The 27,663-nt window shown below is 37.5% G+C and overlaps 1 protein-coding gene across 4 annotated transcripts in view; it reads left to right on the top strand.

Moving 5' to 3' along the window:
- Positions 1-7,565: 7,565 nt before the first annotated feature.
- Positions 7,566-27,663, top strand: part of LOC133541289 (uncharacterized) — a 28,319-nt gene continuing 8,221 nt past the window's right edge. The window contains exons 1-6 of one of the 4 annotated variants that reach the window (XM_061884606.1): positions 7,566-7,690; positions 15,837-15,935; positions 16,049-16,129; positions 21,327-21,401; positions 21,968-22,027; positions 22,186-22,281. In XM_061884606.1, coding sequence (XP_061740590.1) covers positions 15,894-15,935; positions 16,049-16,129; positions 21,327-21,401; positions 21,968-22,027; positions 22,186-22,281 — 354 coding nt within the window. In that variant the 5' untranslated portion in view covers positions 7,566-7,690; positions 15,837-15,893. The remainder of the gene's footprint in view (positions 7,691-15,836; positions 15,936-16,048; positions 16,130-21,326; positions 21,402-21,967; positions 22,028-22,185; positions 22,282-27,663) is intronic. The other 3 variants (XM_061884607.1, XM_061884608.1, XM_061884609.1) reach the window with 3 other exon arrangements.

Raw genomic sequence — 27,663 nt, 5'->3', positions numbered from 1 at the left:
TGAAGAAGGAGTCCTATCGGGTCCTTTTGGCTCATAGGACTCCGGAGGCAGTGGACAGGTACCGACAGGCCAAGCGGTGTGCGGTTTCAGCGGTCACTGAGGCAAAAACTTGGACATGGGAGGAGTTCGGGGAAGCCATGGAAAACGACTTCCAGACGGCTTCGAAGCGATTCTGGACCACCGTCCGCTGCCTCAGGAAGGGGAAGAAGTGCACTATCAACACCGTGTATGGTGCGGATGGTGTTCTGCTTACCTCAACTGCGGATGTTGTGGATAGGTGGAAGAAATACTTCGAAGACCTCCTCAATCCCACCAACACGTCTTCCTATGAGGAATCAGTGCCTGGGGGATCTGTGGTGGACTCTCCTATTTCTGGGGCAGATGTCGCTGAGGTAGTTAAAAAGCTCCTCGATGGCAAGGCCCCGGGGTGGACGAGGACCGCCCGGAGTTCCATTAAGGCTCTGGATGCAGTGGGGCTGTCTTGAATGACAAGACTCTGCAGCATCGCGTGGACATTGGGGGCGGTACCTCTGGATTGGCAGACCGGGGTGGTGGTTCCTCTCTTTAAGAAGGGGGACCGGAGGGTGTGTTCCAACTATCGTGGGATCACACTCCTCAGCCTTCCCGGTAAGGTTTATTCAGGTGTACTGGAGAGGAGGCTACACCGGATAGTCGAACCTCGGATTCAGGAGGAACAGTGTGGTTTTCGTCCTGGTCGTGGAACTGTGGACCAGCTCTATACTCTCGGCAGGGTTCTTGAGGGTGCATGGGAGTTTGCCCAACCAGTCTACATGTGCTTTGTGGACTTGGAGAAGGCATTCAACCGTGTCCCTCGGGAAGTCCTGTGGGGAGTGCTCAGAGAGTATGGGGTATCGGACTGTCTTATTGTGGCGGTCCGCTCCCTGTACGATCAGTGCCAGAGCTTGGTCCGCATTGCCGGCAGTAAGTCGAACACATTTCCAGTGAGGGTTGGACTCCGCCAAGGCTGTCCTTTGTCACCGATTCTGTTCATTACTTTTATGGACAGAATTTCTAGGCGCAGTCAAGGCGTTGAGGGGTTCCGGTTTGGTGACCGCAGGATTAGGTCTCTGCTTTTTGCAGATGATGTGGTCCTGATGGCTTCATCTGACCGGGATCTTCAGCTCTCACTGGATCGGTGTGCAGCCGAGTGTGAAGCGACCGGAATGAGAATCAGCACCTCCAAGTCCGAGTCCATGGTTCTCGCCCGGAAAAGGGTGGAGTGCCATCTCCTGGTTGGGGAGGAGCCCCTGCCCCAAGTGGAGGAGTTCAAGTACCTAGGAGTCTTGTTCACGAGTGGGGGAAGAGTGGATCGTGAGCTCGACAGGCGGATCGGTGCGGCATCTTCAGTAATGCGGACGTTGTACCGATCCGTTGTGGTGAAGAAGGAGCTGAGCCGGAAGGCAAAGCTCTCAATTTACCGGTCGATCTACGTTCCCATCCTCACCTATGGTCATGAGCTTTGGGTCATGACCGAAAGGATAAGATCACGGGTACAAGCGGCCGAAATTAGTTTCCTCCGCCGTGTGGCGGGGCTCTCCCTTAGAGATAGGGTGAGAAGCTCTGCCATCCGGGAGGAGCTCAAAGTAAAGCCGCTGCTCCTCCACATCGAGAGGAGCCAGATGAGGTGGTTCGGGCATCTGGTCAGGATGCCACCCGAACGCCTCCCTAGGGAGGTGTTTAGGGCACGTCCAACCGGTAGGAGGCCACGGGGGAGACCCACGACACGTTGGGAAGACTATGTCTCTCGGCTGGCCTGGAAACGCCTCGGGATCCCCCGGGAAGAGCTAGAAGAAGTGGCTGGGGAAAGGGAAGTCTGGGTTTCCCTGCTTAGGCTGTTGCCCCCGCGACCCGACCTCGGATAAGCGGAAGAAGATGGATGGATGGATGGGTGGATAAGTAGCCCCTAATCAGAGCCAAGCAAATCAACCCTTTTTCGATTACGCTTGTACCTCCAAAACCCTCAAATCTAGACTCCAAACATCCCAGAACAAGCTAATCAGGTTACTTTTAGACCTCTACCCCAGATCACACCTCACTCCTACCTACTTCTCCAAAGTGGGCTGGCTCAGGGTGGAGGACAGAGTAAAACAAATTGCACTAAGCCTAGTCTATAAAATCCGGTACACCTCCCTGATACCGAAGTACATGTCAAACTACTTCCTTAACGTAAATGACCGCCATAACCACAACACCAGGGGGAGCTCCACAAACCACGTTAAACCCAGATTCCGATCTAACAAAGGTCTTAACTCATTCTCTTTCTATGCCACATCAATGTGGAATGCACTCCCAACAGGTGTAAAAGTAAGTCCATCTCTATCATCCTTCAAAACCGCTCTAAAACAACTCCTCCAGGCAACTTCAACCCTTTACTAATACCCTCCTCCATTCACATCCCATCTCCCCGGATTGTAAATAACCAAATGTAAATAATCAAATGTATTTGTAATGTATATACTTGTTCCTATGCTATCTGAACTCACTATGTTCTCTGCTCGCTGTACATATCCTACTAAGTCAAACCTACACTATTACAATGTCCATGTCTCTGACAATGCAATTGTTGATAACTGAAGTACTGATATCAACCAAACCCTCCTCATCCCACCCCCCGGATTGTAAATAATGTAAATAATTCAATGTATATATTCTGATGATTAACCTGTGTGATGACTGTGTTATGCTGATAGTATATATTTGTACCATGAATTGATTTACGTGGACCCTGACTTAAACAAGTTGAAAAGCTTATTCAGGAGTTACCTTTTAGTGGTCAATTGTACGGAATATGTACTAAACTGTGCACTCTACTAATAAAAGTTTCAATCAATCAATCAATCAATAAAAAGCATTTTTGGTTGACAAAAAGAGATCAAGAAGTAAAATACAGCACTATGTCATCAGTTTCTGATTTATTAAATTGTATAACAGTGCAAAATATTGCTCATTTGTAGTGGTCTTTCTTAAACTATTTGGAAAAAAATATATACAAATAACAGGGGACAGCATGGCGCAGTGGATGAGTGGCCGCGCGCAACTTGAGGGTCCCTGGTTCAATCCCCACCTAGTACCAACCTCGTCACGTCCGTTGTGTCCTTGAGCAAGACACTTCACCCTTGCTCCTGATGGGTGCTGGTTAGCGCCTTGCATGGCAGCTCCCTCCATCAGTCTGTGAATGTGGAAGTAGTGTCAAAGCGCTTTGAGTACCTTGAAGGTAGAAAATCCCTATACAAGTACAACCCATTTATTTATAATTAAAAACATGTTGACAAATAAACAAGTGATTCAATTATAAATACAGATTTCTACACATAGAAGTAATCATCAACTTAAAGTGCCCTCTTTGGGGGTTGTAATAGAGAGCCATCTTTATTCATGAACTTAATTCTAAACATTTCTTCACAAAAAAAGAAATATTTAACATCAATATTTATGGAACATGTCCTCAAAAAATCTTGCTGTCAACACTGGATATTGCATTGTTGCATTTCTTTTCACAGTTTATGAACTTAAATTCATATTTTGTTTAAGTATTATTCAATAAATATATTTATAAAGGATTTTTGAATTGTTGCTATTTTTAGAATACCTAAAAAAAATCTCACGTACCCCTTGGCATACCTTCAAGTACCCCCAGGGGTACGCGTACCCCCATTTGAGAACCACTGGCCTAATGCATTGCTGAAATATTTTCAAATCCTCAAAACTAATAAATATACATTAACGCTATTTTCTATTCTATGGTTGATTAGACCTTTAAAAAAAGAAAAATATGTATGCCCTTGAAGATTTTTAACAAATTTAAATATGAAATACATCACAACATATTTATATTAATTATGTTAGCATTTAAGATAGCTATAGTGTGCTAGTTACCAGCTAGCTGTTAGCAACAAGAAATCTTAACAAGATATGGGCAACAAATTATGTTAGCATCTGCTTTTAAATATTTAGGATTTTTAATTGATCACCACTTGAGTTTTAAGGAGCACAGTCAGTACGTTGTAAAAAAAACCTGAAACTTTTACTGGGATTTTATTATAGAAACAAGTCTTGCTTTTCTTTTACTGTGAAACAGAAATTGGTGTAAACAACCTTTTTACCTGTTATTGACTATGGAGATGTGTTGTACATGAATGCTACTGATGGTTGTCTCCATAAGCTGGATAGTGTGTACCACGGGGCACTGACAGTCATCACCAACTGCGCTCCCCTTACTCACCATTGCGTGTTATACTCAATGGTTAACTGGACATCTTTATGTGCTCGACGCCTCAATCATTGGTATGTCTTCATCTACAAAACCATTCTGGGTATCACTCCATCTTACCTATCTTGTCTTTTAACAAAGAAACAAGAAAGTCACAATTTTCGTTCAAAGTAAGAACTGAACAGAGCAAGAAAGCATTTAGGTTTTCAGCATCGAAGGCTTGGAATAACTGCCCTTCTGCTGCCCTCTTGGCCAGGTCTCCCATGGAAAAGAGATCTTTGCTCTCAATGGGATTTTTACCTGGTTAAATAAAGGCTGATGATATAAATATCTTGAGTATTGCACAAAAATAAAGTGCATTTTAGGACCAGTTGAATTTCAAACACAATTTTACAGGACATTGATTAATATCAGGGGTGTGAATCGTTGGGCACCTAAGAATTTGATCTGATTCCCATTCCTGGGGGGACGGTTGGATTCAGAATTAACATGATTAATTCTCACAATCTATTACAAACCCCGTTTCCATATGAGTTGGAAAATTGTGTTAGATGTAAATATAAACGTAATACAATGATTTGCAAATCATTTTCAAACCATATTCAATTGAATACGCTACAAAGACAACATATTTGATGTTCAAACTGATAAACATTTTTTTTTTTGCAAATAATCATTAACTTTAGAATTTGATGCCAGCAACACGTGACGAAGAATTTGGGAAAGGTGGCAATAAATACTGATAAAGTTGAGGAATGCTCATCAAACACTTATTTGGAACATCCAGGGGTGTGCAGGCTAATTGGGAACAGGTGGGTGCCATGATTGGGTATAAAAGCAGCTTTCCTGAAATTTTTAGTAACTCACAAACAAGGATGGGGCGAGGGTCACCACTTTGTAAGCAAATTGTCGAACAGTTTTAGAACGACATTTCTCATCGAGCTATTGCAAGGAATTTAGGGATTTTACCATCTACAGTCCGTAAAATCACAAAAAGATTCACAGAATCTGGACAAATCACTGCATGTAAGCGACAATATTACGGACCTTTGTGTATCCTTTACACATCAGTGTGTAAAGGATATAACCACATGGGCTCAGGAACACTTCATAAAACCACTGTCAGTAACTAAAGTTGGTCGCTACATCTGTAAGTGCAAGTTAAAACTCTACTATGTAAAGCAAAACCCATTCATCAAAAACACCCAGAAACGCCACCTGCTTCGCTGGGCCCAAGCTTATCTAAGATGGACTGATGCAAAGTGGAAAAGTGTTCTGTGGTCTGACGAGTCTACATTTGAAATTATATTTTGAAACTGTGGACGTGGCGTCCTCTGGAACAAAGAGGAAAATAACCATCCGGATTGTTATAGGTGCAAAGTTCAAAAGCCAGCATCTGTGATGGTATGGGGGTGTATTAGTGCCCAAGGCATGGGTAACTTACACATCTGTGAAGGCACCATTAACGCTGAAAGGTACATACAGGTTTTGGAGCAACATATGTTGTCATCCAAGCAACGTTATCATTGACGCCCCTGTTTATTTCAGCAAGATAATGCCAAGCCATGTGTTACAACAGCGTTGCTTCGTAGTAAAAGAGTGCGGGTACTTTCCTGGCCCGCCTGCAGTCCAGACCTGTCTCCCATTGAAAATGTGTGGTGCATAATGGAGCGTAAAATACGACAGCGGAGACCCTGGACTGTTGAACGACTGAAGCTCTACATAAAACAAAAATGAGAAAGAAATCCACTTTCAAAGCTTCAACAATTAGTTTCCTCAGTTCCCAAACGTTCATTGAGTGTTGTTAAAAGAAAAGGTGATGTAACACAGTGGTGAACATGCCCTTTCCCAACTACGTTGGCACGTGTTGCAGCCATGAAATTCTAAGTTAATTATTATTTGCAAAACAAAAAAAAAAGTTTATGAGTTTAAACATCAAATATCTTGTCTTTGTAGTGCATTTAACTGAATATGGGTTGAAAAAGATTCACAAATCATTGTATTCCGTTTATATTTACATCCACCACAATTTCCCAAATCATATGAAAACGGGGTTTGTATTTGGAACAGTGCAATAATTATAATGAAACTATTTTAGAACAGTGTGCAGGTTAGAAAAGCCCCTTCTGGCTGCATGTAGTTGGCCTAAAAACGGCTTTTTAAAATTGATGCTAAAATTGATGTATGTTTCAATGTATTTTTTTAATATTATGAATCGACGATTTGGTATCATGATGAATAACAACTGTGAGTCTGATGTGAATCAATTTTTTCTGCACCCCTAAAAATGACCTGTATTATACTCATTTTAGCATTCAAGATAGCTAGTGATTAACGCTCTATAGTTGCTAGCCAGAGATTAGCCACGTAATACTGTATAATTTAAATATCTTAGTATTTGGACAATAACAAGGTGACCAGTTCAGTATTTGGACAATAACATGACCAGTTCAATTTAAAACACAATTTTATACAGGACATAGTAGAGCGCTCCTTCTTCACCTGTCTATCAGTTTTGTGATCCTTGGTCTATCGAAGGTAAGATATAGTTCTGCTAGGATCTCAAAATCTGTGCAAATCATTTTTTACTTCTTCCACTGATGCACTTTTAACAACATTGTTTAGTCATTTTGCATTGCAGTGATTGGAATGACAATAGTCATTAAAACATATTGTATTACCTGCAGGAATTCTATTACATATAGTGAACACGACAAGAATCCAACCCGCACACACTCACTTTTCCTGTCCTGCAAGTTCATGCAAAATTCCAGGTTACAGTATAAAGGCTCTGACATTTTGTTCTTTTATGACACTGACATGCATGCTTTGTTTTTAAAAGAATAATGACAATATGCAACTGCGGGTTCCTCTTTCTCCTAAGAAAAAAAAACAGATTTTCTTGTGTTTTCAACTAACCCAAAATGGTTTACTGTCTCTATAAGAAACTAAGATTGATTAAATTTGCCTTTAAACAAATGTGCCTTTTGAAAATGTTCCTTAGTTTTTTACACACTTGTATTAGGACTGAACTTTGTGATTGGGATACACGTATTGTTGCAGACAAAAAACCTATGGGAATTGTCACATGTTATATAGAGTTGTCAGTTTGCTTCAGGATCACTGTCAACATGCCCTCGAGCAAGGCACGGAAGCAAAGAGCGCCCTCACTTTGCACGGCTTGCCTATTTGGGTTATGTAAGGGATGTAAAAAGGCACAGACAAGCGCCATTAAGTATATCTCCTTGTTGATGCATTTGAATAATGACATCATTTCCCATTCATAAGATCCGCCCACCTGTTTCTTTTATGACGCCATGCAGGCATTTCAAGTACATAACGCCAGACAGTGTAAAGCAACAACAACAGCAGACATCACCACCAACATTGTATTATTCCAGACACCGGATCCACGATCAAGAAAACATGTAACAACGCAGCGGACTGATGAAGATGACGGTATGCATAAACTCTCCGTTTAAATGCGTAGAAAATGTTTGTTTTATTTAAAACATTTATTTTGTCTGTTTTTTTCCTCCACTATTGAAATGAATTATGCACAGTAATCGTTTCTTTTTTAGCATCTCTCTTATGGCAGCATAAAATGTAGTGGATTATGGATGGGCCACTACATCCATCCATTCTCTACCGCTTGTCCCGTTCAGGGTCGCGGGCGGTGCCAGAGCCTATTTCAGTTCAATTTTAATAGCCTTCAGAACATTTCAAGCGGACTTGATGTAGAGTTGTCACGCTACTCTTGGGAGCACATGAATGCTTCACTTCCTCAACAACAGTCCTTATTGGCCACTACTTAGTGATAACCAAACAGCAAACACACTGTAGATCTAATTATTGCATGTAAAAAAGGTGCTATAAATTATTAATTTTTTTAATGCCAATGACTAGATAATATTTTGGACTACAATTTAATTTTAGTGTTTTTTTTTTCATTCTCTGTGGCCTTGTGGTTCAAGTGTCCGCCCTGAGATCAGTAGGCTGTGAGACTATTAAAATGATAAAGACTATAAAAATTGGACCCAATACCTTCCTGCTCGGCACTCAGCATCAAGGGTTGGAATTGAGGGTTAAATTACCAAAATGATTCCCGAGCGCGGCCACCACTGCTGCTTACTGCTCCCCTCACCTCCCGGGGGTGGAACAAGGGGATGGGTCAAATGTGTGTGACTATCAGTGGTACTTTAACTTTTAGGGGTAATTTTATTATGATGGTTTACCCTTTATTATGATGGTTTACCCTTCAAATTCTTCATATACTGACGTTGTATATCAGGGCTATTCAACAGGCAACCCGGGAATGACATCATTCTGGCCCCCGGAGTGAAGTTCAGAACCTGGGTGATTAAAATGTTTGTTTGCAGCAAATTCCTAAAAACACGAGAGTGCTTCTGTTGCATGGAGGAATTTGGACCATTGTAAACACGTTGGCAGATACTTGCTTTGATATTTTAACCCTGCGAGAAAACATACAACACTGATTGAATGTGATTTGTGTATCTAAGGTGTTGCTGTAGCTTCTTTACTTCAGATGCAGTCAGTGGTCATTTGTTCTAATGCTTTAGTACAGGGGTAGGGAACCTGTGGCTCTTTTGATGACTGTATCTGGCTCTCAGATAAATCTTAGCTGGCATTGCTTAACACGATAAGTCAGTGTTTTTCAACCTTTTTTGAGCCAAAACACTTTTTTTTCATTGAAAAAATTCTGAGGCGCACCACCAGAAGAAAACATAAAAAAAATTCAACTCAGTAGCCGATATTGACAAAAAAATATGTTCTCGCAATACGTAGCTCTTGTCTCTATGTAGGTGTACTGTCAAGCCGTAACTTATTTTGAGTTTTTTCTGTGTTTTCCTGTGTGACTTGCGCTCCTATTTTGGTGGCTTTTCTTCTTTTGTTGGTATTTTCCTGTAGCAGTTTCATGTCCTCCTTGAATGCTATTCATCGCACGTGCTTTGTTTTTACAATCAAGACTATTTAAGTTGTGCGGACGCACTTCTTCTTTGTGTGGACATTGTTGATTGTCATGCCTTGTACGGATGTACTTTGTGGACGCCATCTGCTCCGCACACTGTAAGTCTTTGCTGTCGTCCAGCATTCTGTTCTTATATACTTTGCAGCCAGTTCAGTTTTAGTTTTGTTTTGCTTCAATGCCTTTTCTTAGCGGCACTTGCCTCTTTTTTTTTTTTTTAATTTAAGTGTTGGATACCTTTTTACCTACATGCTGCCTCCCGCATATTGTGATCACGACATACCATGTTCCCGACATCTACAAAAGCAATTAGCTACCTGCTTCCACCTACTGATATGGAAGAGTATTACACGCTTACTCAGCCGAGCTCTAGACAGCACAGACACTCAATAACAGCATATTTTTGAATTATAGTTAAAGGTTTGCAAAAAATATTATCAACCCAATTAGGTGAAATTACATAATCTCTCCCACGACACACCAGACTGTATCTCACAGCACACTATAGTGTGCCGCGGCACAGTGGTTGAAAAACACAGCGATAAGTAATGAATAATCCCGCTGGTAATCACAGTGTTAAAAATAACATTGAAAATATAAAACATTCTCATGCATTTTAATCCATCCATCCGTTTTCTACCACTCCTGTTCAAGAAGTCGCATTAATGGTAAGAACTATTTTATTCATTAGCTTCAGAATAACAATGTTATTAAAAAGAAGAAGATACTTATTATATTCTTAAAATGTTGGTGTTACTTAAAAATGCACACATTTATTTGTATTCAGTGTTAAAAATTATTATATGGCTCTCTCGGAAATACATTTTATAATATTTTGCTTTCATGGCTCTCTCAGCCAAAAAGGTTCCCGACCCCTGCTTTAGTAATACTAGTGGGGTTCTTCGAGATTACACTTTAGGGCCTCTCTTTTTTATCATTTGGGATATTCAAACGGTGAATTCAGTAAAAAAAATTTTAAGAGAATCAATTTTTGCAGCAGGTTCTTAATAGAATATAATAGAATATAATATACTTTATTGGGGAAATTCAGCACCACAGTTTGCTCACAATAGACAATAAACACTTATGTATGTTTTACATGTGAAAATAAATACAGCCTATTATACAGCATTATTCACATGTGAATAACATTAATACAGTCTATTGTACAGCATTATTCACATGTGAATAATATAAATACAGTCTATTATACAGCATTATTCCCATGTAAATAACATACCGGTAAATACAGTTTATTATACAGCATTATTCACATGTAAATAACATAAATACAATCTATTATACAGCATTATTCACATGTGAATAATATAAATACAGTCTATTATACAGCATTATTCACATGTGAATAATATAAATAGAGTCTATTATACAGCATTATTCACAAGTAAATAACATAAATACAGTCTATTATACAGCATTATTCACATGTAAATAACATAAATACAGTCTATTATACAGCATTTTTCAAATGTAAATAACATAAATTCAGTCTATTATACAGCATTATTCACATGTGGGTAATATAAATACAGTCTATTATACAGCATTATTCACATGTAAATAACAAATACAGTCTAATATACAGCATTACTCACATGTGAATAAAATAAATACAGTCTATTATACAGCATTATTCACATGTGAATAACATAAATACAGTCTATTATACAGCATTATTCACATGTGAATAATATAAATACAGTCTATTATACATCATTATTTACAAGTAAATAACATAAATACAGTCTATTATACAGCATTATTCACAAGTAAATAACATAAATACAGTCTATTATACGGCATTATTCACATGTGAAAAATATAAATACAGTCAATTATACAGCGTTATTCACAAGTAAATAACATAAACACAGTCCATTATACAGCATTATTCACATGTGGATAATATAAATACAGTCTATTATACAGCATTATTCACATGTAAATAACAAATACAGTCTATTATACAGCATTATTCACATGTGAATAAAATAAATACAGTCTATTATACATCATTATTCACATGTAAATAACAAACACACTCTTTTATACAGCATTATTCACATGTGAATAAAATAAATACAGTCTATTATACAGCATTATTCACATGTGAATAACATTAATACATACTATCCATCCATTTTCTACCGCTTATTCCCTTTCGGGGTCGCGGGGGGCGCTGGCGCCTATCTCAGCTACAATCGGGCGGAAGGCGGGGTACACCCTGGACAAGTCGCCACCTCATCGCAGGGCCAACACAGATAGACAGACAACATTCACACTCACATTCACACACTAGGGCCAATTTAGTGTTGCCCTTCAACTTATCCCCAGGTGCATGTCTTTGGAAGTGGGAGGAAGCCGGAGTACCCGTAGGGAACCCACGCATTCACGGGGAGGACATGCAAACTCCACACAGAAAGATCCCGAGCCTGGATTTGAACCCAGGACTGCAGGACCTTCGTATTGTGAGGCAGACGCACTAACCCCTCTGCCACCGTGAAGCCCTAATACATACTATTATACAGCATTATTCACATGTGAATAACATAAATACAGTTTATTATACAGCATTATTCACAAGTAAAAAACATAAATACAGTCTATTATACAGCATTATTCACATGTGAATAACATAAATACAGTCTATTATACAGCATTATTCACATGTAAATAACATAAATACAGTCTATTATACAGCATTATTCACATGTGAATAATATAAATACAGTCTATTATACATCATTATTTACAAGTAAATAACATAAATACAGTCTATTATACAGCATTATTCACAAGTAAATAACATAAACACAGTCCATTATACAGCATTATTCACATGTGGATAATATAAATACAGTCTATTATACAGTATTATTCACATGTAAATAACAAATACAGTCTATTATACAGCATTATTCACATGTGAATGAAATAAATACAGTCTATTATACAGCATTATTCACATGTAAATAGCATAAATTCAGTCCATCATACAGCATTATTCACATGTGAATAATATAAATACGGTCTATTATACAGCATTATTCACAAGTAAATAACATAAATACCGTCTATTATACAGCATTATTCACATGTGAATACTATAAATACATTATACATTCAATTACAGTCAAAAAGGAACATATGCATTATACAGTCTGATGGCTGTCGGTATTAAGACATTGAAACAACGTTAAGAACTCGATGAAAAATGTCCTGATGTTGAGCAACTCAAACAAAACGATGATGTTCAATCAATGTTGGGTTCTGACGTTGATTTGACTATTGAATTTTGGTCATTTCCCAACCTATATTCTACAATTCAAATACAAGGTTGAAACAACATGCTTTTTGACGACGTTTATTCAATGTCAGGATGTGACGTTGATTTGATCATTGAAATTTGATCATTTCCCAACTAACAACGTGGATCCAACATTCAACACCAACGTTGTCTCAATTTACAAATACAACTGTTTTGCAACGTTTCAAGGTCAGTTTATAAAGGACACGTATGTATAATCAACGTTGTACCAATGTTTAGTGCTGTGCTGGGATGTCATAGAAATGGTCTTTGACTAGCTTTTTTGGAGAAAGTCCATAAAAACAGCAGAGCGCTCCTGTAACTCTGACAAAATAAATGGACCAAATTCTAATGTCTACTGCAGAGGACGCTGGTTCACTGAAACATACAAAATAAGACTAACAGTCAAAGTCTGGCCCTCTGGTCCTTAGCTTTCTTGAAATGTGGCCCTCAAAACCATTAAGTTGAATATCTCTTTGGTATACAGTCCATACAGAAAGTATACACAGCGCTTCACTTTTACCACATTTTGTTGTGTCACAGCCTTATTACGAAATGGAATAAATCCATTTTTGTCCTCACAGCTACCGGGCGGTATAGCTCGGTTGGTAGAGCGACTGTGTCAGCAACTTGAGGGTTGCAGGTTCGATCCCAGCTTCCGCCATCCTAGTAACTGCCGTTGTGTCCTTAGGCAAGACACTTTACCCACCTGCTCCCAGTGCCACCCACACTGGTTTAAATATAAAAATTAGATATTGGGTTTCACTTTGTAAAGCGCTTTGAGTCACTAGAGGAAAAGCGCTAAATAAATATAATTCACTTCACCTCAAAATTCTACATAATGACATTGTTAAAAAAACATTAATACATTTTTCAAATGTATTAAAATAAAAATAAAAATAAAAACTGAAAAATCACATTTATATAAGTATTTTGTTGATGCACCTTTGGCAGCAATTACTGTCTCAAGTATTTTTGAATATGATGCCACAAGCCTGGCACGCCTATCTTTGTCAGTATCACCCGTTTCTCTTTGCAGCACTACTCAAGCTCCATCAGGTTAGATGGTGTCTTAGTTACATACAGTACTGAAAGTATTCACACCACTTTATATTGTTCACCCTTTGTTTAATTCTAGCCATTTGCTAAAATCAAATACATTAATTTTATTTCTCATTTATCACCCATTCCTCTTTGCTGCACCTCTCAAACTCCATCAGGTTGGATGGGAAGTGTTGGTTTTCATCCAGTATGTCTCTGTACATTGCTGCATTCATCTTAGTCTAGTCAGGGATGTGACAAAGAACCTGATGGTCACTCTGTCAGAGCTACAACATTCCTCTGTGGAGAGAGAAGAACCTTCAAGAAGGACAACCATCTTTGCAGAAATCCACCAATCAGACCTGTATGGTTGAGTGTCTAGGTGGAAGACATTTATCCGTAAAAGGTTTGCCAATATGCACATATAAGACTGTCAGACCACGAGAAACAAAATTATGTGGTCTGATGAGACAAAGATTGAACCGTTTGGCATGAATGCCAGGCATCATGTTTGTAGGAAACCAGGCTCCTCTAATCACAAGGCCAATACCATCCCGACAGTGAAGAATGGTGGTGGCAGCATCAAGCTGTGGGGATGGGTTTCAGCGGTAGGAAGTGGGAGACAAGTCAGGATAGAGGGAAATACAAATGCAGCAATGTACAGAAACATCCTCGATGAAAACCAACTCTTCCTATCCAACCTGATGGATCTTGAGAGGTGCTGAAAAGAGGAATGGGTGAAACTGCCCAAAGATCGGCGTGCCAAGCTTGTAGCATCGTATTAAAAAACACTTGAGGCTGTCAAAAGTGCCGCAACAAAGTATTGAGCAAAGGGTGTAAATACTTAAGTACATGTGATTCTTCTTTTTTTTTTGTAATACATTTGATAAATAAAGGAATAACATTTCATATTGTCATTGTAAAATTTTGAGGACAACAATGAATGTATTCCATTTTGGAATAAGGCTGTAACATAACAAAATTTGGAAAAAAGTGAACGACTGTGAATACTGTCCAGATGCACTGTACCCTGTATACCGGTACTTGTAAATTAAATTTTTTTTATAAGATAAGACTGGTTTTGCAGCATTTTCTGAAAGTATGGGAACACCAACCCTGCTCTGTGGCTGATAAAACCGCTTGAGGCATTTTTCCATGCCAGAACATTGACAGATGCAGAAATTACCAGCTTTATGCAAGGCTCTGTCGACTGGCTGGGAGAACACAAAGAAGGCTAAATGCAAAAGGTGGAATGAGGCGCTAAAAATTTGGAGCAAACTCTTGTTCGATCTCGTTATTGTTGTGTGAGCAGATTGGAGATGACAAAGGAGCATGTGAAGAGCACCTTGAACAAAGACGCTGATGCCACTGATAAGAGGGGAACACCTGAGTGTAACAACTGTCACAGGGTAATCTGGGCTGAAATCGCTCAGCAACAATCATGTTTTGTCATTTGCGAGTGGGTGAAAAGTGCCACACGTCATCATGTCCCAGGCATTGAAATTGAACTTGACACATTCAAGGTAGATAAGGAGGAAAAACATGTTTCCTGCTGAGATTGTTATTGGTGATAAAGTCACTTACTAAAATAGAATAGAATAGAATAGACTTTATTGTCATTATATTTGCATACAACGAGATTAAAGACTCCAACTTAAGGTGCGGTTGTGGGAACACATATGGGGTAAAATAAATAACACAAGAGGTAATAAAGGAAAAACTAACAATTGAAATAAACAGACTACTATCCAATAAAAATAACAAGCAATCCTGTACAATATACAAAACACTGTAGAAATACAAAATACTGTACAATATACAGAACAAGACAAGAGTACCAAAGTAATAAATAACAATCAGTGTTGGACGTATTGCACTCGAAGGGTAGTATTGCACAGTAGGGTATTAGGGCAGGATATTGTACAGGGGTGAATTATTATTATTATAAGTTAGAGTTCAACATGGTGACAGCTCTGGGAAAAAAGCTATCTCTGAGCCTGTAGCGCCTGTCCGATGGTAGCAAGTGGAACAGGTGGTAGCCAGGGTGTGTGCTCTCTTTGGTGTTGGTTTTTGCTTTCTTGAGGCAACGGGAGTTATGTAAATCCTTCAGGGAGGGGAAGGGGCAGCCGATGATTTTTTGTGCAGACTTTTTGACTCTCTGAATCGCCTCTTTGTCTGCTTCTCTTTGTCTGCTTCAATGCAGCTGGCGTACCACACTGTTATGATTGATAGGTAACTTTTTTTAACAGTTTAGGACCCAAGCTGGATTCTGAAAGCTCGAGCCATCCAAACCCCAACCTGACGCGATGAAGTCCTCCATTATTCCACCGTCTGAACCACCGCCAGTGGTAATATAACAATAAGCAATCCATATACATCTATAATTGTTTTGCTCTTTTTTGGTATTTTATGGAAATTGTACATTTACATGCAATTTATTCCAATGTCCCATTTTCCTCAGGAGTCTGAGTTGAAAGTAAGACCAGTACCTCTTCCAAGGTTGAAAAAACCCAACAACATCTATGAAACCAGATATGACGTGGTGAGTTCCTGCACATAATTTATTGCAAATTAATACAGAAATGTCAGGAGCAAAGTATGTATGTATATATGTATGTATATACGTATATGTATGTATATATATATATATATATATATATATATATATATATATATATATATATATATATGTATGTACCTTTAGACACACTTTCTCGTTTCAATGCATTTTCTTTATTTTCATGACTACTTACACTGAAGGTGAAGTGAAAACCATTTCAGGGGACTGCCTCTTGAAGCTTATGGCCAAGAGTGTGCAAAGCAGTAATCAGAGCAAATGGTGGCTATTTCGAAGAAATTAGAATATAAAACATGTGTTCAGTTATTTCACCTTTTTTTTTTGTTAAGTACATAACTCCAAATGTGTTCATTCATAGTTTTGATGCCTTCAGTGACAATCTACAATGTAAATAGTCATTTGTTTTTTAAAGCCAAAGCTTTGTGTCATTGTTATTGACTGATTTCAACATGTTGGCTTTTCCTCATTGTGCTTCTTGTTGTTTTCCCAATTTGTGCTGGTGTTTTTTGTTTTGTTTTGTTTTGTTTTTTGTAATTTCCCTAAGGCCACAGTTAGTCCCTGTGCCGCACTTTTGGCACCTCTGCTGTAGAAGCGAACTGTTTCTGGCCACTATAGTCTTAGTACCATAGTATATTTGTACTAGGTCAAATAAGGAACGCGAGTCTCAGGGTTTTCCTACGTCAGAGCTAATGAAATCAGCTGTGCACCTGGCGGGTTTTTCCTTTGTGATAAAGAGGAGCTGTACTTTGGAGCAAATCAGCTAACCTATTCAGTGGCCTAGTGGTTAAAGTGCCCGCCCTAAGATCGGTAGGTTGTGAGTTCAAACTCCGGCCGAGTCATACCAAAGACTATAAAAACGGGATCCATTACCTCCCTGCTTGGCACTCAGCATCAAGGGTTGGAATTGGGGGTTAAATCCCCAAAAGTGATTCCCAGGCGCGGCTAATTCTGCTGCCCACAGCTCCCCTCACCTGCCAGGGGCTAAAAAAGGGTGATGGGTCAAATCCAGAGAATAATTTTGCCACACCTAGTGTGTGTGTGCCAATCATTGGTACTTTAACTTTTAACTATGTGAACCACAACTTGGTAATTGCTATTTATTATGTAAACATTATTATCTATTTGTTTGTTTGTGTTACATATTGAGTGCAGGAAGTGAAAAAATATGTTAGCAATTGAATTGAAACTGGAAACTGAAAATCTTGCCATATCTTGAAAGAATTGTTTACATTACGTTCATTAAACACTGTGTAGAAAATGCACAGGTGACCGGCAATTTTGGTTCAGGTCTCTTAATGAGGACATTGGGGTGGTTTCATTTTTACTTTGATTTTTTTGGATTGTTTGTTTCCTAATCAAAAACGCGTTTATTTTTTCCGTACTAATAAAACAGCTGCGAGCTACAAATGGCCACACTTTGTAAACTCCTGTAATAGATGATAGATTACGTCTCACATATCAATTAGGTTCAATATGTTTAGCAGGATTTTTTTTTCCTTGTACCAAAATTTGTAAACACTTTTGAGTTTGAACAGTCACCTAAACTACTTCATATTAGTATTTTTTTTTTGCTCATTTGCTTAATACATTCCACAATTTAATCCCACATACTGTTATACTAAAGCAGAGATTCTCAAACGGTGGTACACGTACCACTAGTGATACATGTACCACAGTGGGCTCCAAAAAAAATCACTTGATTAAAGTACGGCGTTTTATTGTCCTATATTCAAACACAGTGTTACTGTTCAAACGGTGTACAATGTTACAGTGGCTAAAAATATCAAACATACTTGTTAAATAAAACTTCTGCCTTGTTTTTAATGAATACTTAAGCCTACTACGCTACCGTATTTTAATGTTGGTCATTATTGCGGTACTTGGGGAGCCAAGTTTTTTTTTAAACCACTGTACTAAAGGTTTGAAGTGTCCTATGCGCATACAAATGTTTTAAGTTAAGTTGAGTTTAGAGTAATTGTTGTACATTCTTGGGTTACAGTTTGCTTTGTGCATAATTGTATCTGTTTCCAAATGCACCAAGTCATTGAATTGAAGAAAAAATGGGTCTTAATGTTCTCTAGACCCAACATTATGTATTATCCTAACTGACCTTTTTTGTTACATAATTAGTGAATTCAGCGCACTTTTGTCGTTAATTCTAAGAGTGTCCTGATCTGATTTTGATATCAGATATCAGTCTGTTATGGTACACGTTCACATGGGCAAAGATGGACGGACAGTTATTATTCAATTGTCCTCCAATAAGAAAGCACGTTGTGTCTTTCTTTGTATTTTATTGAAGTCATTTACAAAACATTGTGGACTATATGCTACTAGCAGCTATTCTACACAAGGGCTAAGCCCACAAGCAAGACGTACATAAAAAGTGTCCTTATTGCAGTCTAAAACAGGACATTTTTAAAAATAAACAAGTATGAAATATTTATAGTAACAGATACAAAGTCTCCAAGGCGGAATTGTATTAGAAAGTATCTAGTAACAAACATGTCCGGTCAATCAGTTTAATTTGTCATGACCTTAATTCATAAATAATTGTTACCACTAAGTGTTGGTAAAACACAAATTAATATTCCACTTGAAAAGCATAAATCTGCAAACAGCTTAGAGTTGTTCTTACTTACCATTGTTCTATGGCAGAGGTGTCAAACGTACGGCCCAAGGGACGGATCAGGCCCGCGATGAAGCTGGATGAGGCTGCTAAGTATAAAAATTAACCTGAAATTTTTGAATGAAAGAAACAGCTGTTCTAAATGTCTTTACTGGATGTCACAATAACAATTCTTTGTATCTTTGTAGATGGTGCTACGTTTGTACAAAATAAACCACATGATGTTAGAACACAAGTCGAGACATATCATCTAACTACATAAATAACATACTGTAATTTGATTTTGATAAAAAAATGTTATCTTGATAGATGGAAAATTAACACCAATGAGTTGACTGATGAACATTATCACATAATTCATTCAGAAAATCTAAATAACGACAAATAAAGATAGAATACTATTAACCGCAACATGTAAGTGTAAAAAAACAACAACAATTTTATGATTTGTACAATTTCAGAATGTGCTTGTTCTATTTTTAAACAAAGAAAATCTGTAGTTGTTTTTATTTTTAAGATTTTACCAGTCTGGCCCACTTGGGAGTAGATTTTTCTACAGGTGGCCCCCGATCTAAAATGACTTTGACACCCCAGTTCTATGGGTATACTGACTTGACCTTTTCTAAAATTCCACACTACATCATATTAAAAGTATGTACTTTGTATGCCTTAAATCGGACCTATTATGGAAAAACAACTTTTCTTACTAACTAGTACTTGTTTTTGTGTATTTGGCATAAGTCCCGAAAACTTGAAATCAAACCGTGGAGGCAGAGCAAAGATATTTATAAATCACCTGCCTTCCTTCTAAATGAGATGTTTGGAATTTGCCCCACCGGTGACCTTTTTCACACCGTTGACGTCAGCGGATTATCCATATATGGTATACATTTATGAGTCCGCCAGCAACTTGAGGGTTCCAGGTTCGAGCCCCGCTTCCGCCATCCTATTCACAGCTGTTGTGTCCACTTTACCCACCTGCTCCCAGGGTCAACCACACTGGTTTAAATGTAAATTTGACTATGTAAAGCGCTTTGAGTCACGAGAGAAAAGCGCTATTTAAAGAGCATTCACTTCACTTGTTGTGAGGCAGACTGGCAAAGTAGAGTACAGTTCTAATTAGGGTTGTATCGATACCAATATTTTGGTACCGGTACCAAACCTTTTTTCGATACTTTTCGATACCTTTCGATACTTTTCTAAATAGAGGGGACCACAAAAAAATTCATTATTGGCTTTCTTTGAACAAAAAATCTTAGAGAACATTAAACATATGTTTCTTAAGTCAATCAAAGATTAATTAGATAAAATAGTGAACATACTAGACAACTTGTTTTTTAGTAGTAAGTAAGCAAACAAAGGCTCATAATTAGTTTGCTGACATATGCAGTAACACATTGTGTCAATTTCTCATTCTGTTATTTTGTCAAAATTATGAGGGATAAGTTGTAAAAATGAATTATTATTCCACTTGTTCATTTACTGTTAATATCTGTTTTTTTTTCCCGTTCCAACATGATCTATCTATATTTCAATTAAAATGTAATAATCATTTATTCTTCTGTTGTTTGGATACTTAACATTAGTTTTGGATGATACCACAAATTTAGATATTGATCCAATACCAAGTAGTTACAGGATCATACACTGGTCATATTCAAAGTCCTCATGTGTCCAGTTACATATTTCCTGAGTTTAAAAACACAATATTAATTTTGAAAAAAAGTTTTGTGCTGATAAAGCATATGTATTTAATCATAGTAGTATCGACTAGATATGCTATTGTACTTGGTATCATTACAGTGGATGTCAGGTGTAGATCCACCCATGGCATTTGTTTACATTCAAGTGTGCTAGCTTTTGTTAGCGGTGACGCCGGTGAGCTATTGTATCCTACTGTGTAGTGAAGCATGTTTAGCTTTTCCTCAGGGATGATACTTGTAAGAAACTTACTTTATTTGTCACCATGGATGCGAGGATTAGTGATTTAGAAGTAGCTAAAACACTGCCGACTGCGGATGGATGTTTGCCGCCAGCTAGCTAGCCATGTCTTAAAGCACTTCTTCCTGGGGGCGTTTCAGTGTTATAGCTTCACCTTTATCTTTATTTTTTAGGCCAAAATGCGTCCATTCTCCCTTTTCTGTCCACATAATAACTTGGATATGGTTACACCTGAGAATAAGTAATTGCTTTATTCATTGTTGACGAATTTCCTTTAAACTTATGTTGTAAATCTTTTCATATGAGATTTCCAGTTTATTTTATCATCTATTATTATATCATCTATTATTATATTTATTATTTTATAAGATATGTTTGTAAGAAACACAACTGATAAAAGGTAACGGTGGATTGCTGGGATATATTTATAGATTTCGGGGGTGTTAAAAGGAACAACCAAAAACCGTGTAACGATCCGAACCGTGCGTTTTGTGAACCGTTCCAGTTTGGTCAGGTCAAGAGTACCAAACCACAAGTGTGAACGCAGCTTGAAACACATCAACTGTCTTTAATAATCACCGTTTCCTCCAGCCTGCTGTCAGGACACAGCCGACTGCTCCACCCAGACCTCCAGCTCCCAACTTTTATTACAACCAGAAATCCAAGGTATGAACTGACTGTTATAATATGAATGATAGTGTACAGCGGGTACTGAAAGTATCCAGGCCCCATTAAATGTTTCACTTTTTGTTTCATTACAGAGATTTTCTAAAATCTAAAAAGTAAATTTTATTTTTCATTAATGAACACTCAGCACCCCATCCTGACAGAAAGAAACTAACATTTTTGCTAATTTATTAAAAATAAAACAATAAAAAATAACACGTACATAAATATTCAAAGCCTTTGCCCAATACTTTGTTGATGTTCCTTTGGCAGAAATTACAGCCTCAAGTCCTTTTGAATACGAAATCATACTTATGTACATGTAATTTTTCAGTTTTTTATTCATAACAAAACAAAAAAATATGTCAAGATGGGGTGCTGACTTTACATTAATGAGAAATAAAATTCACTTTTTTGATTTTAGCAAATGGCTGCAATGACACAAAGCATGAACAATTTAAATTGGCGTGAATACTTTCAATACCCACTGTATGTAACTAAGACACCATCCCATTCTTGAACAGAATGATAATCCCTCCCGGACACAAATTGTGTTATTTTGTCAGATTATAGATAACCCTCATCACTCTGGAGCCACACTCAGGCAAATGTCCTTACCAGCCATCGTGAGTGGAACCTTACCTCCTCAGAATTTGACAGCTATTGTTCACCTGACATCTACATGATGATAAACACTTGTCTGCATTGTCACCCTCACACAGCAGTTGGAATGTGCATGAACGCTGCATAACATGATTTTGTTGTTGTTGTTGTTGAATTTCAGCATTCTGAAACTGACGGACCTGCAAAACAGCCTCACATTTTTCGACCAAGACTGTCTCTCTCAGAAGGGGCTTCTTTGAACACGAGGGCGTTACCGGTATGTACGTCCTAAAATCAGCAATATATATATATATATATATATATATATAGATATATATATATATATCTATATATATATATATATATAGATATATATATATATAGATATATATATATATATAGATATATATATATATATCTATCCATCCATCCATTTTCTACCGCTTAATCCCTTTCGGGGTTACGGGGGGCGCTGGCGCCTATCTCAGCTACAATCGGGCGGAAGGCGGGGTACACCCTGGACAAGTCGCCACCTCATCGCAGGGCCAACACAGATAGACGGACAACATTCACACTCACATTCACACATTAGGGCCAATTTAGTGTTGCCAATCAACCTATCCCCAGGTGCATGTCTTTGGAAGTGGGAGGAAGCCGGAGTACCCGGAGGGAACCCACGCATTCACGGGGAGAACATGCAAACTCCACACAGAAAGATCCCAAGCCTGGATTTGAACCCAGGACTGCAGGAACTTCTTATTGTGAGGCAGATGCACTAACCCCTCTGCCATATAGATATATATATATATATAGATATAGATATATATATATATATATATATATATATATAGAGAGAGAGAGATATATATATATATATATCTTGCTGATATATACATATATATATATATATATATATATATATATATATATATATATATATTGCTGATTATATATATATATATATATATATATATATATATATATATACTCAACTTAAGAGTGTTTTGAGATGAAAGCTGTTTCTGGGCTAATTGTTTTGCTTTATATTGCGTGCAAAAATGTCACAGTGAACCTCGGGAGATCAGACCAAAACATCTGGTCATACTCGCAAGCATTAGTTTATAGCTCAAGGCAGTGTTAATTTTGTTGACTAAAAATGTTTGTTTTAGTTATCACCAAAGACAGATCTTGTTGTGAATTTTTTTTTTGAGATCCATCCATCCATCCATCCATTTTCTACCGCTTATTCCCTTTTGGGGTCGCGGGGGGCGCTGGCGCCTTTCTCAGCTACAATCGGGCGGAAGGCGGGGTACACCCTGGACAAGTCGCCACATCGTCGCAGGGCCAACACAGATAGACAGACAACATTCACACTCACATTCACACACTAGGGCCAATTTAGTGTTGCCAATCAACCTTGCTCTGCAATAACCTTGATAAAAGTGGTTTAAAGACACCTTCAAAGACGCGTTATATTTTATACTTTATATTTCGGTCGATGCAGATTACTGTAATTTTGGTAAAATTACAGTACTGAAAAATGTTGAGGAATTTAGTCGACTAAAACTAAATCAGTTTAAAAGACTGAAATATATTTCATTATATATATTTTCATCAAAAGACTCTGACTGAAACTGAACTAAAAACTGCTGTCAAAAATTTACACCGTTGGCGATAACTAATGCGAACATTTTTAGTCAACAAAATTAACACTGGCTTGAAATGAACATAACTTTGGAAGAAGGTGAGGGTGAAGAAGAGTGCTGAGGTAAAGAAGTGGATGATAGTCTTTGAATTCAAGAAAGAAATCATTAAAAACATGTCGCAAACGTAGTGAAGAAATTGGAGGGTATCACTGCTATTTTGCACCATACTGAAGCAGAATGAGTCTATAACGCCCGCCAAGAACGCATATATAATATCTAAACAGCTGACATTTGTCCATGAAAATATTGGAAAAGCTGCTGATGGTGTGTTTGATGGAGATGCAGCTCAAAAAAGATACTGTAGAAGTCCACTCTCTAAGGTACTTTATTATTACACTACAACATAATACCACTGTGGTTGTTTGTAGTACATTTTATTGTATTGTCCCATACAATATTTATTGTATTGTTAGTTTTGTGATACAGTGAAAAACAAGTTATTGGGACTAATTTAATAGCCTAATTGCCAACGGATAAAAATTATTAACTCTTCCCCCTCCTTTTTGGATGTGAAAAAACAAATCTTAATATGTCGTTTCTATTCTGAACTACTTGTTTCTATATCTGATGAGCTTTACAGTATTGTTATTATGAATATTTGTCTTATTATTATTACTCTTTTCTTTTGTTTTAACAGAATAATTTAACACAGTTTAAGTAAGTAAACCATGACAAATCCTACTAAAATAATAGTTATTATCCAGTATTTATTTTGCCTCCATTAGCAAGCTTTTAAAATATTTTAAATTTAAAGCGACTATATAGAAGGTTTATAGTTAATACACAGACTAGCACAATCTTCACATTGATATATTATCCGTATTATATTATCCGTATGATAATAAAAAGCATAAGAATATACAGGACCCCGCAATCCATTTTGCATGATAATTATTGTTATTATTATTTATTATTCATTATTTGAATGCAAATATTGAAAGACAAGGCGCTTCAAATGAATTTCTACTGCAAACGTGTTCCTAGCTGCTTCCTGCTCCGTCACTGATAAGAACATAATGTAAATTTCCCATATTATTCATGGCTATAGTTTCCTGTGACGTGCTGTGTTAGTGACACAGAGGTACTGGACTGGCTCCAATCCCTAGTTTTGCAAATTTATGTTTTAATGATGTTAAATTGCTTATTTTGCGCTAAATAAACAAACTGTTGAACACTTCCTTCCTTAATAATTTGTTTTAGTACAAAACACGCGTCAAATTAAATTCAAATTTGATTGAAAAGAACTATAAAAATTGTTTTTACATAAACAAAAAAGAGTGAATCATTTTCGTCATTAGGGGCGACCTTCAAATAATTCTTCTGATTCATTCAGAATCAGAAGATTCTGACAATATTAATATTAATTAAATTAATTAGGTAGAATTAAAATAAGTAAAGTAAATTAAATACCACAATTTCAAAATCATGATTTTAGTGTCAATGCTGATTATTATTTTGCCTTATTTTTTGTCACTTTCTCCCCCCTCATTTTCATCCAATTTAAACCATTTCACTAAGTTCGGCTCATTCACGACACTTGTGCTATCAATTTTTACATAAACCATTTTTATTCATCCATTTATTTTCTACTATTGTCCCTCTCGGGGTCGTGGGGGGTGCTGGAGCTTATCACAGCTCCATTATTATTATAATTTTTAATTTTTTTTACGTTTAATATTTGTATTTAAAACTCCCTAAATTCTAGGAATTCCATATTTTCTGGGATATTTTTTCTTATTTGAAATGAAATAAATGTTTTCCAAATTTGCTTTCAGACCGTTCCAAAGTCAAAATGCTCTATGCTAATGTTAATTATGCTAAGATGACCATGCTATCATTTTAAGCTATTTTTGCAGGTAATAAAGTCATGTGCTTTAGTACCTGACAAATGCTAACTGTTGGCATGCTGAGGTTAACAGGCCAACTTTGTAAGCCATTTTTACAGATATACACCTCAGAATAATTTATTTTAGCATTTGACACATTTACTCTTAGCAGGCAAAGGGTAGCATGTCAGCTGTTTTTGGCTATTGCCAAAAATCATTTTCAACCCACATTCAGTTGAATATGCTACAAAGACAACATATTTGATGTTCAAACTGATACACTTTTTTTTTTTGCAAATAATAATTATCTTTAGAATTTGATGCCAGCAACACGTGACAATGAAGTTGTGAAAGGTGGCAATAAATACTAATTAAGTTGAGGAATGCTCATCAAACACTTATTTGGAACATCCCACAGGTGTGCAGGCTAATTGGGAACAGGTGGGTGCCATGATTGGGTATAAAAGCAGCTACCATGAAATGCTAAGTAATTCACAAACAAGGATGGGGCAAGAGTCACCAATGTGTAAGCAAATTGTCGAACAGTTTAAGAACAACATTTCTCAAAGAGCTATTGCAAGGAATCGAGGGATTTTACCATCTACGGTCCGTAAAATCATCAAAAACTATAGAAAATCTGGAGATATCACTGCACGTAAGCGATGATATTACGGACCGTTGATCCCTCAGGCGGTACTGCATCAAAAACCGACATCAGTGTGTAAAGATATCACCACATGGGCTCAGGAACACTTCAGAAAACCACTGTCAGTAACTACAGTTGGTCGCTACATCTGTAAGTGCAAGTTAAAACTCTACTATGCAAAGCAAAAGCCATTTATCAACAACATACAGGAACGCCGCCGGCTTCGCTGGGCCCGAGCTCATCTAGCGTGGACTGATGCAAAGTGGAAAAGTGTTCTGTGGTCTGACGAGTCCACATTTCAAATTATATTTGGAAACTGTGGATGTGGTGTTCCCCGGAACAAAGAGGAAAATAACCATCCGGATTGTTATAGGCGCAAAGTTCAAAAGCCAGCATCTGTGATGGTATGGGGGTGTATTTGTGCCCAAGGCATGGGTAACTTACACATCTGTGAAGGCACCATTAATGCTGAATGGTCCATACAGGTTTTGGAGCAACATATGTTGTCATCCAAGCAACGTTATCATGGACGCCCCTGCTTATTTCAGCAAAACAATGCCAAGCCACGTGTTACAACAGCGTGGCTTTGTAGGAAAAGAGTGCAGGTACTTTCCTGGCCCGCCTGCAGTCCAGACATGTCCCCCATCGAAAATGTGTGGCGCATTATGAAGTGTAAAATACGACAACAAGACCCCGGACTCTTGAACTACTTAAGCTGTACAACAAGCAACAATAGTAAAGAATTCCACTTTCAAAGCTTCAACAATTAGTTTCCTCAGTTCCCAAACGTTTATTGAGTGTTGTTAAAAGAAAAGGTGACGTAACACAGTGGTGAACATGCCCTTTCCCAACTACTTTGGCACGTGTTGCAGCCATGAAATTCTAAGTTAATTATTATTTGCAAAAGAAAAATAAAGTTTATGAGTTTGAACATCAAATATCTTGTCTTTGTAGTGCATTCAATTTAATATGGGTTGAAAATGATTTGCAATTCCGTTTATATTTACATCTAACACAATTTCCCAACTCGTATGGAAACGGGGTTTGTATATTTTAGTACTTAGCGCTTGCAGATGTTAGCATGCTGACATTAGCATGTTGGCCTTTTTAGATATTTCTTTCTAATTTTGGTGCTTGGCGCATGCTAGCTTCATGCCAGCTTTTGTTGCGCATTTTGCAGGTAAACATTTGAGTATTATTTTTTGTTACCTGACGATAACTGGCTCGCATGATACCTGGCTTTTCAGCATTCATGCGCAATTTAGATAGATAGATAGATAGATAGATAGTGCTTTATTGATTCCTTCAGGAGAGTTCTTTCAGGAAAATTAAAATTCCAGCAGCAGTGTACAGAGTTGAGATCAATTTAAATAAAATTAAAAAGTAAATAATGGGGGTTTAAATGGAAACAAAATACAGAAATATTACAATAAGAATAAAAAATAAAAAGCAACAATGGGAATAAAAATATAACAGTAAAA

Source organism: Nerophis ophidion, linkage group LG23 (assembly GCF_033978795.1).
Source record: "Nerophis ophidion isolate RoL-2023_Sa linkage group LG23, RoL_Noph_v1.0, whole genome shotgun sequence".
Lineage (NCBI taxonomy): Eukaryota > Metazoa > Chordata > Actinopteri > Syngnathiformes > Syngnathidae > Nerophis > Nerophis ophidion.
Note: the sequence above shows the minus strand (reverse complement) of the source record. Positions and strands in the feature narration are given on the sequence as shown.